General features: G+C 43.5%; 1 protein-coding gene across 1 annotated transcript in view; it reads left to right on the top strand.

Annotated features, from left to right (window-relative positions):
* Positions 1–6,588, top strand: part of RBP3 (retinol binding protein 3) — a 46,499-nt gene extending 39,911 nt beyond the window's left edge. Inside the window, exon 4 of the mRNA XM_073681242.1 lies at positions 5,874–6,588. Coding sequence (XP_073537343.1) covers positions 5,874–6,190 — 317 coding nt within the window. The 3' untranslated portion in view covers positions 6,191–6,588. The remainder of the gene's footprint in view (positions 1–5,873) is intronic.
* Positions 6,589–14,362: the final 7,774 nt, after the last annotated feature.

Genomic DNA, 14,362 nt, shown 5'->3' with positions numbered 1-14,362 from the left:
AATTCTTAATTCTGAGATAAAATCCATATACAGTGAAGACAGACTTCCCCATTACTGAGACAGGAGATGGCAGCTGCTACTGATAAGATTCTATGTAGATTGGAGGGGAAGGAGAAAAGGGGTGCTATGCCTCTAGTTTCTCCTCCTCCCTCCCACCCTTCCCTTTACATAGAACCTGATCATCAGCAGCTGCCATCTCCTATCTCAGTAATGTAAAAATCTGTCTTCATTGAATTCATATAGTGCCTGTGAATTCATAATTTTGAGAATTTATGATCAGTCCTGGTGGAGCAAGAAGCAGATTTCTCTGATAAGATATATTAGAAAGTTGCTTGTACTATTGATTTACTAAATAAAAATTAAAACAACGGTTACTCCTAAAACTGCATTTTTAATGTAACAGTTTCCCTTTAAATAACTGTGACCAAACACTGCAAAAATAATATGCTACTATGTGAAAGTAGCAATGCTAAATGATACACATGCAGGGCAGGACTGGGACTGAAATTCACCCCTGGCATTAGAAATTACACAAGCCTGTACTGCTACCAAACACCCACTTCCCCAGACGGGGGTCTCTATTACAAATATTACCCTGCTTGAAGTTGGAGAAAATCAATATTTACTGCAAGACCAATATTACCAATAATGCTGCTATTATTAGTTAAATAACATTGTCATGCTATGACCTCATAATACCACCACATAGTGGCAGAATAATGCCACCATGTTGATCATTATCAAGCATGGCTTTGTAAGAAGATGGAAGTGTTGCCCATGTTCCCCCTTGGAGGCACGTGTATTGTTATAATGCATTTGAATGTGCAATGTGTTTAGTGACATATGTTATTAGTAATAGAGTTATAGTCTGCCCAGCAGTAGGGAGTAAATAGGGTCAGGTTTAATTAACGGTTGGGACTAGCCCAGAGTGGGAGGGGATAAAGTGAAAGGAAAGACGGAGTTTCCTGTTAGGAAGGCAGATAAGGCCCAGCGCGCAGTAGAAGTAGACCTAAGGTCTGACCAGTGAACAGAGCAGCATGAATTGGGTGTCCTTGAAGTGAGAGGAGACAGAGGCAACGGATAGGGAGATCCAGAGTAGGGACGAGACAAAGTGATAGTTGGAGTGAGTGATTTACCGGAGATGGGATCCGGAGCAGGGTGCCTAGCGGGACATTCCCGAGTTTGCAAGCCGAAGAGGTAACGGCACGAAATGGTGCAGGGAATAATGTGAGACGAAGAGAGTGCTCCGGGTGGTAGTTCCAAGGTGTTGACAAACCTAAGGAAAGGCCTAGTGGCATAAGGAGCTCCCCTAAGGGGAAAAGGAAGCAGGACTGCAGATTGAAGTACAGGGCTCTCGCTGACTGGACTGTAGTGCCGTTATTGGACACAAGGGAACCTCCCGAAGCACTGTGCTTGGTTGTGGTAAAGGCAGAGGAAATAACTAAGGCCAAATTGATTGAGTTTAGGAAAGAAAAGATAGAATGTGTATGAAGATATTCCGTGTGTTAAGAGAAACGTCCATGAAGCATGTACCCACTATCCACTATACAAACCCCTCCCTACATTGATTTTCAGTAAATGACAGTTTATTTTTGAGTAGTTGTCTCCCTCACTGAATTTTATAACATCTGGTCCTGGCCAGCCGAAGTCATCAGCATTATGCAGCCTGCAAGGGCGTAGCGCCACCGTAGTCAAAACTCACACACCCAGACAGGACCCCCATTTTTATGTAGCGTGCCAGGGCGTGTAAGACGAATACCTCGCCCACGACTACCGCCCTGCGCCACGTTACATCTGTACCAACACTCTATTATCATCAGTCCTGCAAAATTAGAGACAAATAATACCACCAGACCATAACCAAATATTGCAAGCATATACTGTACATCAGTTGTATAACTAGAGTCCAGTGGGCCCGAAGCAAAATTGGGACCCCACCTGCGAGTTGTTAAAATGTATGAGCCCTTGTAGCTATAGCGTTTTATATCCTATAAAGAGCTACAGTTTGACCTCCGTGTAATGATGTCCTCCATCATGGGCCCCTTCCTGTAATAATATATCCCACCCTAGGCCTCTGTCCACCATCCTGGTCCTGATCTGTAATAATTTCCCTTACCTGAGCCCCTTCCTGGTATAATGTCCTCCATCCTGGGCCCCTTCTTGATATAATGTCCTCCATCCTGGGCCCCTCCTTGGTATAATGTTTGCCATTCTGGGACCCTTCCTAGTATATTGTCCCACATCTTTGTCCCCTTCCTGGTATAATGTCCACCATTCTGGGCCCTCCTTGATATAATGGCCCCCATCCTTGGCCCTTCATATAATAATGTCCCCTGTTCTGCTGCTCTTTTCCAACACATTTTAAAAAATAAGGACCATAAGGCGGTGGTGGCGACAGCGGTAGCAGGTGGAGGCGGCGGCAGCAGGCGATGGCAGCAGAAGAGGTATCTGCCTGGGAGCCGGGGCCTTGCCCAGTACCGGGGCCGGTTTTTTGCTGTGAGTGGCGTGAGCGGCTTCCGGTGCACGCGGCCATCTTTCTGAAGCTGATCTACAGGAAAATGGCCACCGGAGCCGGCACCTGCGCTCTGCTTCGCCGGTGGCCATTTTCCTGTATATCTCAGCTTCAGAAAGATGGCCGCGCGCACTGGAAGCCGCTCACGCCGCTCTGCCACGCTACTCACAGCAAGACACCGGCCCCGGTACCAGGCCCCAAGCCCCCAGCCATCACTCACCCAGACCCCAAACCCCAGTGCCAGCCGTCACTCACCCAGGCCCCAAGCGCCAGCCACCACTCACCCAGGCCCCAAGCCCCCAGCCACCACTCACCCAGGCCCCAAGCCCCCAGAGCCAGCCACCACTCACCCAGGCACCAAGCCCCCAGCGCCAGCCACCACTCACCCAGGCACCCAAGCCCCCAGCGCCAGCAACCAGACGCCCAGTGCAAGCCACCAGGCCCCCAGCCCACAAGCCCCAGGCCACCAGCGCCAGGCCACCAGCACTAGGCGGCCAGGCCACAAGGCGCCCAGCCCCAGGCCACCAGCCCCAGGCACCCAGGCCACCAGGCCACCAGCGCAAGCCACCAGCACCAGGCCTGGCTTCCTGAAGGACCTTGCCTCCTGTGTCCCCCGCTACACGGCCCATCCAGGTGAGATACTTATTCAGACTATAAGACGGACCCCCATCTTATCAAAACAATTTTTTTCGTATTTTCCACCCCAAAATTTGGGGTGCGTCTTATAGTCTGAAAAATACGGTAAATGATTCTTCTCACCTTCTACTACTCCTATGACATGCGGCATCCTCTTCCATAGCTAGGACAGACACTGGAAGCTGACATCGGCGTGTCAGACACAGTCGGTGCATAACGTCACTGCCAAGAGCTGCCTGTGACGGGCACGCCAATGTCTGCTGCTGGCCTCTAATTGGCCCTTGATGTCTATTGCAGTGTACGGAGCCATCAGATCTCAGCGCTGCTATACATTTCAGCTTAATGTGCATCCTTGGTTGGACATCCAGCTGAAATAGACTCCGGCAGCCCCCTCCTGTATGTGCCCGGTTGCACTCTCTGTGACTGCAATCTGTGACAGAGATCATCATCACGCCCCTGCTATACATTCATCTATGACTCATCTCTGTAATTTTCAAAAAACTGACTTTCAAACAGGAAAAAACAAGTGTGAACAGGTGCAAGTTAAGAGAGCCACTCTATATAGCTAACAAATTAAAGCTGCACTCTGAAATGCCTTAATATATAAACATTGAATATATGAAATTGGAACTACATTAATGCTGTTAAAAAATTAAGGAACTTAGCGCACAAATTGGCCAATTCATGTGAGCCCAACAGCCATCGACAAGGCGTACCCCTTTGTTGGGACCTTAAACCTACCATGATGCTTCTCCCGGGCTAAAAGCCTACAATTATATGGGGAGGTAGGATCAAGATTTTAAACAGAGCTAGTCTTCATTCCATGTACACCAACAGCTTGGCATTGCATTTATTTGGTTGTAGAACCAAAGTATTCGATATTCAATATTATCGAGTTACTTTGAAAATGTTGTTTCCATTTTTTCATCATTTGCATATCATGAACATATCTATCAATGCTGTGATTTCCATAAGTCCACAACTTCTCCTTCTTGAGGTTGCAATTGTTGTGGAGTGTATATGTGCTCAGCATAAATGAGTATACCCCCTTTGAAAGGTAAGATTTTAATCAATATCTCACTGAATACAAGAACAATTTCCAAAATTTTAACAAGACTGAGATTCATAGAACATTTTTAATCTATAACATGAAAGTTAGCTTAATAATATAACTTTAATTACAAAATCTTCAGTTTTATTCAAACTAGTTGTTTCAGAAATGAATACACCCCACATCAAAACCTTCTACATCTAATGACCTCCATGATTGTTAAGGACAACACCAGGTCTTCTAGACATGGAATGAACAAGTTGGCGACATATTGCATCATCTATCTTTTTCTATTCTTCAATAATGACCGCTTTTAGAGTCTGGATGCTGGATGGAGAGTGATGCTCAACTTGTGTCTTCAGAATTCCTCATGAGTGCCGGGTTCAATTCAGGAGACATATTTGGCCACTGAATTACTTCCACCCTGTTCTTCTTCAGAATGGCATCAGATGTGTGCTTTGGATCATTGTCATGTTGGAAAAGTGCATGTCTACAAAGGGCACTTATTGATGGTAGAATCTTCTCTTTCAACATACACCAGTACGTCTGCAAATTCATGATACCATCAATGAAATGTAGCTCCCAAACACAAGTAGCACTCAAGCAGCCCCACATAAGGACACTGCCACCACCATGTTTCACTGGCACCATGCATTTTTCTAAATTCATTTTACCAGAGATCCGACAGTCCCATTGCAGCTACTCCTGCATTCCCACACAGTGATCCAAAGCCCGTTTTCAGAATCGATGGGGTTCCCAGTAAAATTAACCCTTTCCAGGATGGCCCTATGACCTCAAACATTCTGCTGCATTCATGGCATACAATGTCTAACACAGCTTGGCCACAGATGACAGCAAAACAGTGCACATAAAAAAGTATTATCTGCATATTACAGCAAAAGAAAAAAAGCGGTCACAAACTTAAAAAATACTAAATGTATCACAATTGCATAATATATGTTGTTACAAGCATGGCATTTAAGGGGTTGTCCACAACTCGGACAGGACCTTTTCAATTGCTATATCCAACTTTGCAAAATAATGACAGCTGTACTCACCTCCAGTGATGAGGCTGTTCCAACAATGTCGGAGTCTTGCAGGGATCACGTGACGTTGTTATGCCATATGAGCTTTGCAGTCAAACATTTCCTTTGAACAAAACTGACACCCAGTAGAAGTGAGAGCTGCTTCTGCTCTATGACTTTCTCCAAATGTCAGTTAGGTCCAAAGAAGGTAAGAGTGAATCAGCTGTTGTTTGGCTGCAGGGCTCATATAGCATAACAACGTCAAGCGAGCCCTGGGAGACTCGGCTCTACATTGCTGGAATTGCGTCAGCATGGGGGGGGGGTGAGTGTAGCGGTTATCATTTTATAAGGGAAATATAGTAATTGAGAAGGGCTTATCTGAGTAGTGAACAACAACAACAACCCCTTTAAAGACTACACATTTTGTAAATGCTACATAATCAAATTGTGACAAATCCTTGCATAATAATTTTTGCACTTTGTGGTGGTATTTTGTGGGTAGTTTATGGCTGTTTTATCTTGGCACTATACAGTCGTATGACAGTATTATGTGCAATAAAAATGGCAAGCATGTACTGAGCTTTGTACACATGACCTAATCTCTAAGCCTTGGAAAGAGATTTAATTTTCTGTTTTCTTATTTTTGCAGGTGTTCCATATGGCTCTGCGAAACCCCTCATCATTCTGACCAGCTCTGTAACGGAGGGGGCAGCGGAGGAGTTTGTGTATATAATGAAAAGACTGAGAAGGGCATATATCATTGGAGAAAAAACAAGTGGAGGCTGCCACCCTCCGCAGACCTATCATGTGGATGATACCCACCTGTACCTAACCATACCTACATTGCGATCAGCCATGGGTGAGCCCAAAGATTCTTGGGAAGGAAAGGGGGTCTTACCTGACTTGGAGGTTCCCTCTGAAACAGCTCTGCAGCAAGCAAAGCAGATCTTGGCGTCTCAGTTATAAGACAGTAGTAGGTGACTGATGACTATTTTATGTGTGGGTTTAGGAAGAATATTTTTATGGGCATTAGAACCAAAAAACTAATATAAAATATACTCTAATTTTCATATACTTTCCATACAACATGCCACACATGCTACATACAGGTATCTATAAACTAGGATCCTTTGGACTACACACCCTGGTACTATATGCAGAAATCAAACCCAATAGTTCTATGCGTTCTGTATGTAATAACGTTTACATTACCTGTTATAATAATAGATGTATGTATTAATCTGTCCTGTGTAATAAACCCTTGCCCATTGTAGTTGTTTTGTAACTGTAAAGTGAATGTCCACCTTTTAACACTTTCAACAATAAGAGGTAATTAATTGTTGAATATATCTTTATATTATTCAGAGTTGTGTTTTTCTCCATATCCCCTGAAGAGTAAAACAATAAAATTCTGCTGCTGCCACTAGAGGGCGCCCACTGCATGCTGTTTTTACTTTGAAGACACTAGAGTAATAATAATCAATTAGGTTCTAACCTTCCTCAAGTGGCTGCTGAGTGCAGGGTGTGCAACCGTCCAGAAATTACATTACGGTCTGGAAATTAGAACCCATTTTTTTCCTCTTTATTAAAAAAAATAGTAATTTTTTTGAAGCTTGATGACACCTATACAGATCTTTATGACTGTAATTACTTAGGAGCTAATGTTTTTATATCAGGTTTATAACTTAAAATTTTAATGATTTGGTTTTATAAGGTTTCCGTAAAAATTGTTGACTGTCCAGAAAAAAATAAAGGATCCGCTTTATGTCGGTGTAGGGGATTTGGAGCTCTTTAGCAGAATATAAGTGTATTATATTGACTTTTGGTTCTATTTACAGTATATTCATAAAAGATGGTCTTTAAGGGTGCTCTTTTGCATGACATTGTTCACAAGAGTTTTTCTGGAGAAACATTTTTCAAATAAAATATTGTTTCAATTAAATACCTGCATTTTTTAAAATATTTTATACTAATCACTTTCCATCATATAGCACCTGTGATACATGCAGAGGCGTATCTAGGGGGGAGAGGCATCCACCCCAGGCACACCCGGCAGGGGGGGCACCATTGGGCCGCTTGATGTGGTGGTCCGAAGTGTCTTCCCAGCAGCTGCATTTTGCTGCCCCCCAGACGTGTAGTCGGCCGTTCTCTGAACCGGCTGTCTAACAGCTGGCTCAGAGAAGGTGCAGTGCGCCTGCTCCCAGGGATCAATTGTACTGGCGTATTTCAGACACGAGTGCAATTGAAGCCGTGATCACCAGGGCAACAACATCAACAACGTAATCAGGTCATGTGATCACGCTGCTAACATTACTACCGGCGGTAGAGTCACGAACGACATTGGTGGTAAGTGTAAGGGAGGGAGAGGATTTCACAAGCACGTCCAACCAGGAATATAACATTCAATCCTTTATTAGTAACTTGCAAAATCCATATTTAAAAACATAGAAACCTGACGCGTTTCTGGTGAATGAAAGCACCCTTACTCATAGGATCTCTTCATTACCTCCCTTACACTATGGCTGCAATCACCAGCGGATATGGCACCCACCAGAGCAACTCCATATGAAAATTAGACTTGGATCAACCAACGTGGTGAGCTGTTAACTACCCTCTCCCCTTTTCCTTCAATAATTTGTGGTAAGTGCTGCAGTGGAGCTGAAGACAGCAAAGATTTATTGTCACAGGAGGAAGAGGGGGTGCAATATTTGAAGATTTGAAGACACAGTTTGGGGAATGACGGAGGGATGGGTGCAGACAAAATATGAGGAATGGGAGAAGGGGAAGTGGGAGAAATATGAGGACACAGTATGAGGAGCAAGGGGGTAGATGGGGCATGTATGAGGAAACAGTATGAGGGGTCATGGGTTTAGACACAGTGTAGTGAGTGGGGGATGGGTGTGGACACAGTATGAGGAGTGAGCTGTGAAAATATGCAGACACAGAATGGGGAGCGAGGGAGGGGATGGGTGCAGAAACAGTATGGTGAGTGGGGGGATGGGTGAAAACACAGTATTATGAGTGAGGGGGAATGTATGCGGACACAGTACAGGGAGTGATGGTGATGGCATGGGTGCAGACACAGTATGGGGAGTCGGGGGGATGTGTGAGGAGGCAGTATGGAGAGCGAAGAGGGAAATATGTGAGGAAACAGTATGGTTAAGAGCAGGGTGTGAAAGGAGACAGTATGAGGAGAGAGGGGGAAAAGTGTGAGGAGATTATTGAGTGGAATAGTGTGACGAAATAGTATGGGGGGAGAAAAGTGTGAGTGAGCACAAAATGGAACTGAGTAGTGTGGGAGAGTAGCATGGGGGTACAGTGAAGAGCACAACCAGCCTGGGACAGTATACCAATGAGGGGGAGTGTGATGAGGGGACACAGTATAGAAGCTGGGCCCTATAGGGGGGACCCAGTGTGAGAGGATGGTGTGAAGAGGGGGCCCAGTATGGAAAGGAGAGGGCAGTGTGGAGGGCATGTACCATAAGAGGGACAGTGTGTGGGTCATATTTTGTGCACGGAATATAGTGAGGGACAATTATTTATTCAGGGGCTCAGCGTAGGGCAGATATTTTTATTCAAGAGTATTATGATAACACTGTTATTTTTAAGAGTATCGTGTGGGGATGTGCGCAAGACCAACAAAGATGAAAGTCTGCAGAGAAGGGATGTGGCTATGAGAAATCATCATGGATTCTAGACAAGATGAAGAAAAGTAAGAGAATGAATCCAATCAACGTCATTTATAAGGTACCTGGATGTAAACATTTTTTGCGATACAGACTAATTCTCATCAGTATTGTGGTTTCTGTATGGTCCACAATCTGATGATGACTGATAGCAACAACTCCCAGTATCTCTTTACCATTGTTAAGGATGTACTGGAAGTTGTAGGTTCATGCAATATAAATGTATATGGGTCTGACCTGACATTACAATTGATGTTCCATGTACTGATCGTGGTTCTTGTGATGTATTCCTGTACTGATGAGGGTTTTGATGCTGTATTTCTGTACTGATGGGGGTTATACGGAAGTGTTTCTGTACTGATGGGGTTATATGGATGTATTTCTATAAGACTTGTGGTTCTGGTGATGTATTTCTGTACTGTTGGTGGTTTTGGTGATGGATTTTTGTGCTGTTATTGGCTCTGATCCTGTACACATGTAACAATCCATAACTTGTAAGATTAAGTGACACATGGCTATGTTAATAAAGTATTGTGCCACCTGACAAGTTAAGGATTACTATGTTTTTATTTATGTTAGGAGCATTAAAGGTGTTGTCCACATTTGTGATGAGTCTGCAGTCATTCTATGTGACTGCAGACTTCTGAATTCTCACAGTGCACATTACACAATATCAGGATTCCCTGGTGTCAGTAGTGAGAGTGGGAGGTTATGAAACTGCAAGCATGTAATTTGGATACATGTGTTCACATGCCGACTTGACATGTGTGGAATCACTCAATGAAAATGAATTTAGTGGGGCAGGACTCGTCTAGTCAGAATGTGGCCAGAAGTATACAAATCGCATACTTGCGCTCACATGACCGTCCACTCTTGCCACCAGCAAGGGAGAATCCTAAAAGTGTGCAGTGCATGCGCTGTAAGAATTCAGAAGCCTGCCATCACATAGAGTGATTGCAAACGTCTCAAACCTGGACAAACCCTTTATTTATACACTGTGTGCAGAATTATTAGGCAAATGAGTATTTTGATCACATGATACTTTTTATACATGTTGTCCTACTCCAAGCTGCATAGGCTTGAGAGCCAACTACCAATTAAGTAAATCTGGTGATGTGCATCTCTGTAATGAGGAGGGGTGTTGACTAATGACATCAACACCCTATATAAGGTGTGCTTAATTATTAGGCAACTTCCTTTCCTTTGGCAAAATGGGTCAGAAGAGAGATTTGACGGGCTCTGAAAAGTCCAAAATTGTGAGATGCCTTGCAGAGGGATGCAGCAGTCTTGAAATTTCCAAACTTTTGAAGCTTGATCACCAAACAATCAAGCGTTTCATGGCAAAGAGCCAACAGGGTCGCAAGAAGCGTGTTGGCCAAAAAAGGCGCAAAATAACTGCCCATGAATTGAGGAAAATCAAGCGTGAAGCTGCCAAGATGCCATTCGCCACAAGTTTTGCCATATTTCAGAGCTGCAGCATTACTGGAGTATCAAAAAGCACAAGGTGTGCGATACTCAGGGACATGGCCAAGGTAAGGAAGGCTGAAAAACGACCACCTTTGAACAAGAAACATAAGATAAAATGTCAAGAATGGGACAAGAAATATCTTAAGACTGATTTTTCAAAGGTTTTACGGACTGATGAAATGAGGGTGACTCTTGATGGGCCAGATGGATGGGCCAGAGGCTGGATCAGTAAAGGGCAGAGAGCTCCATTCCGACTCAGATGCCAGCAAGGTGGAGGTGGGGTACTGGTATGGGCTGGTATCATCAAAGATGAACTTGTTGTACATTTTCGGGTTGAGGATGGAGTGTAGCTCAACTCCCAAACCTACTGCCAGTTTCTGGAAGACAACTTCTTCAAGCAGTGGTACAGGAAGAAGTCAGTATCGTTCAAGAAAAACATGATTTTCACGCAGGACAATGCTCCATCACATGCATCCAACTACTCCACAGCATGGCTGGCCAGTAAAGGTCTAAAAGAAGAAAAAATAATGACATGGCCCCGTTGTTCACCTGATCTGAACCCCATAGAGAACCTGTGGTCCATCATAAAATGTGAGATCTACAGGGAGGGAAAACAGTACACCTCTCGGAACAGTGTCTGGGAGGCTGTGGTGGCTGCTGCACGCAATGTTGATCGAAAACAGATCAAGCAACTGACAGAATCTATGGATGGAAGGCTGTTGAGTGTCATCATAAAGAAAGGTGGCTATATTGATCACTAATTTTTTTGTTTTTTGTTTTTCCATGTCAGAAATGTTTATTTCTAAATGTTGTGCACTGATATTGGTTTACCTGGTGAAAATAAACAAGTGAGATGGGATTATATTTGGTTTTTATTAAGTTGCCTAATAATTCTGCGCAGTAATAGTTACCTGCACAAACAGATATCCTCCTAAGATAGCCAAATCTAAAAAAAAAAACACTCCAACTTCCAAAAATATTAAGCTTGGATATTTATGAGTCTTTTGGGTTGATTGAGAACATAGTTGTTGATCAATAATAAAAATAATCCTTTAAAATACAACTTGCCTAATAATTCTGCACACAGTGTATAATAAAGCACTGTGGCATGCCAATCTTAACAGCATGTAATATACTCACTGTCAGGATTCAGCTCTGATTGCAGATTCCAGCAGTCATCACATGGCCACTTCACTCATATGCGATTTTCATGCTTGCGGTCACGTGACAACGAGCTTCTCTTCCTGCTTCTCTCGGTTTTTCAATGAACATTGAGAGAATTAGGAAGAGCAGCTAGTCGGCACGTGACTGTAAGTGCGCAAATCGCATATGCGCACCAAACTGAACTCTTGCCCCTAGTGCTGGAAAATCTAAATACACCTCTGGATACATGCTTTGGATAATCTAATATTAAGCTGTACTGACTCCTCTATGCCAGTGCTTCAGCATCTACTAACACATCTAAATGTAAATATAGAAAGTCTTCTGCAATTAAGGATTTTTAAGCAATTTTGCAAAGTGATATTGTTTTCAGGAAAGAGCTTGAAAGTGGTAAATTATTTCACATAGCAAATAATTAGAATGAGCTGTTGATTGGTTGAAACAACTACTGTGCTCCTCCACGCAAAAGTGAAACAATCACAGTATACAACACTAACTGCTTAAAGGGAACCTGACAGATGATACATACTGCTGAAACGTGGGCAGCATGTATCAGGCACTGGTTGTACAATCACAGCCATGTATGTTTGTCCCTGAAACGCTGCCTTTTTTATCCATTTCTTTGTGTGAAAATGTGAAATCTGGGGCTAAAATAAAATTTTTATGGTAAAAATGTAATTATTTTTTCTTCACTGCCCAATGGTATAAAATTCTGTTACACACCTGTGGTGTCAATACGGTCACTGCACCCTTAGATGAATTCATTAAGAGGTGTTGTTTGTAAAATGGGGTCACTTATGGGGGGTTGTGCAGTTGTGGCACCTCATGGGCTCTTCCAGTGGGTCATGGCACCCGCAAACCATAACAACAAAGTCTGCACTATAATATGGCGCTCCTTCCCTTGTCAGCTTTGCACTGTGCCTGAGAAGTAATTCCCAAATACATGTAGAGTATAGCAAATTGTCTCTTCAGCGAGGATGAGGACAATAACTCTAGTGCCACTTACACTATATACTATACACTAATAATGTAGAGTATTGGCATACTCAGGAGAAATTGCGTAACAAATTGTACCATTCAATTTCTCCTTTTATCTCTTTTGAAAATTAGAAATTTGGACCAAAGCAACATTTTAGAGGGAAAAAATGTAATTTTCCACTGACTCAGCCTATTGTTATAAAATTCTGTGAATCGCCTAAGGCTTAAAAATGCTCACTGCAACCCTAGATGAATTCCTCAAAAGGTGTAGTTTCCAAAATGGGGTCACTTGTGTTGGTTTCTGCTGTTTTGGCATGATAGGGGCTTTTTAAATGTGACATGGCATCCGCAATCTATTCCTACCAAAATTGTGCTCCAAAATTGAATTGGCGCTCCTTCTCTTCTGATCCCTGCCATGTGCCCAAACAGTAGTTTTCCCCCACATATGGGGTATCGGTGTACTTAGAAGAAAATGGACCATACAATTTGTTGCGCAATTTCTCCTGTTAACCTTGTGAAAATGAAAAATGTGTGGCTGAAGCAATATTTTTGCAGGAAATTTTTTAGTTTTTTTCACTTTCACTGCTCAACGTTATAAAATTCTGTGAAGCACCTGGGGGTTCAAGGTGCTCACCACAGCTCTAAATGGATTCCTTAATGGGTGTAGTTTCCAAAATGGGGTCACTGGGGGGGGGGTTTCCACTGTTTAGAAACATTAGGAACTCTGCAAACATTACATGCCATCCTCTATTGATTCCAGCCAATTTTGCACTTCAAAAGTCAAATGATGCTCCTTCAACTCTGAGCCCTGCTGTGTGCCCAAACAGTAGTTTTCCTCCACATATGGGGTATCAGTGTAAGGAAGTGGACAAGAGAGAAGAATACAATTGAAGTTGATGCCTAGCTGAGTAATTGCAAGTGAGTGCCGCCATCTGCTTGTCAAAGGCGAAAGTGAAAGTAAAGAAAGAATTACAGTAGTAGGAATTTGTTAGTGGGAACCCATGTTCCAACAGAAGAGTTTAAAGATGACACCAGGTTAGGTGACACCTGTGTTGCAGTTACTAATTATAAAAGGCCAGGGGGGGGGCGATAAGAGGCAGTTGGCGCCAGAACCTGTACCAGAACAAGTTGTAGCTGCTAGGTGGGCTCACATCCAACCATCGCCACAGAAGGGTCCGAGAGCGGTCAGATGCCGGAGAAGACCTGAACTGTGAGGAATATCCATGCCCCACCCCAGTAGACGTCTCTGACCAGCACCAATAGAAGTCTGCAACCAGCTCCAGTGGTGGTCCGTAACCAGCACCAGTAGAAGTCTATAAGCAGCACCAGTAGGAGATCGTGACAAGATCCAAACTAGGCTTGGGAGACGACCTGGCAGTAGCAGATACCGTTCCTGTGTGCCGTTACTTCCAGCGTATCTACAGCCAGGTCGTCTCCCAAGCCTAGTTTGGATCTACTGAATAGACTGTTAGAATTTGTATTATGGCAAGAAAAAAGCAGCTAAGTAAAGAAAAACGAGTGCACATCATTACTTTAAGAAATGAAGGTCAGTCAGTCTGAAAAATTGGGAAAACTTTGAAAGTGTCCCCAAGTGCAGTTGCAAAATCCATCAAGCGCTACAAAGAAACTGGCTCACATGAGGACCGCCCCAGGAAAGGAAGACCAAGAGTCACCTCTGCTTCTGAGGATAAGTTTATCCGAGTCACCAGCCTCAGAAATCGCAGGTTAACAGCAGCTCAGATTAGAGACCAGGTCAATGCTGCACAGAGATCTAGCAGCAGACACATCTCTTCAACAACTGTTAAGAGGAGACTTTGTGCAGCAGGCCTTCATGGTAAAATAGCTG

The sequence above is a fragment of the Phyllobates terribilis genome, unplaced genomic scaffold (genome assembly GCF_046119375.1).
Source record: "Phyllobates terribilis strain yellow unplaced genomic scaffold, ASM4611937v1 Scaffold_5__5_contigs__length_657084704, whole genome shotgun sequence".
Classification (NCBI taxonomy): Eukaryota; Metazoa; Chordata; class Amphibia; order Anura; family Dendrobatidae; genus Phyllobates; species Phyllobates terribilis.
Note: the sequence above shows the minus strand (reverse complement) of the source record. Positions and strands in the feature narration are given on the sequence as shown.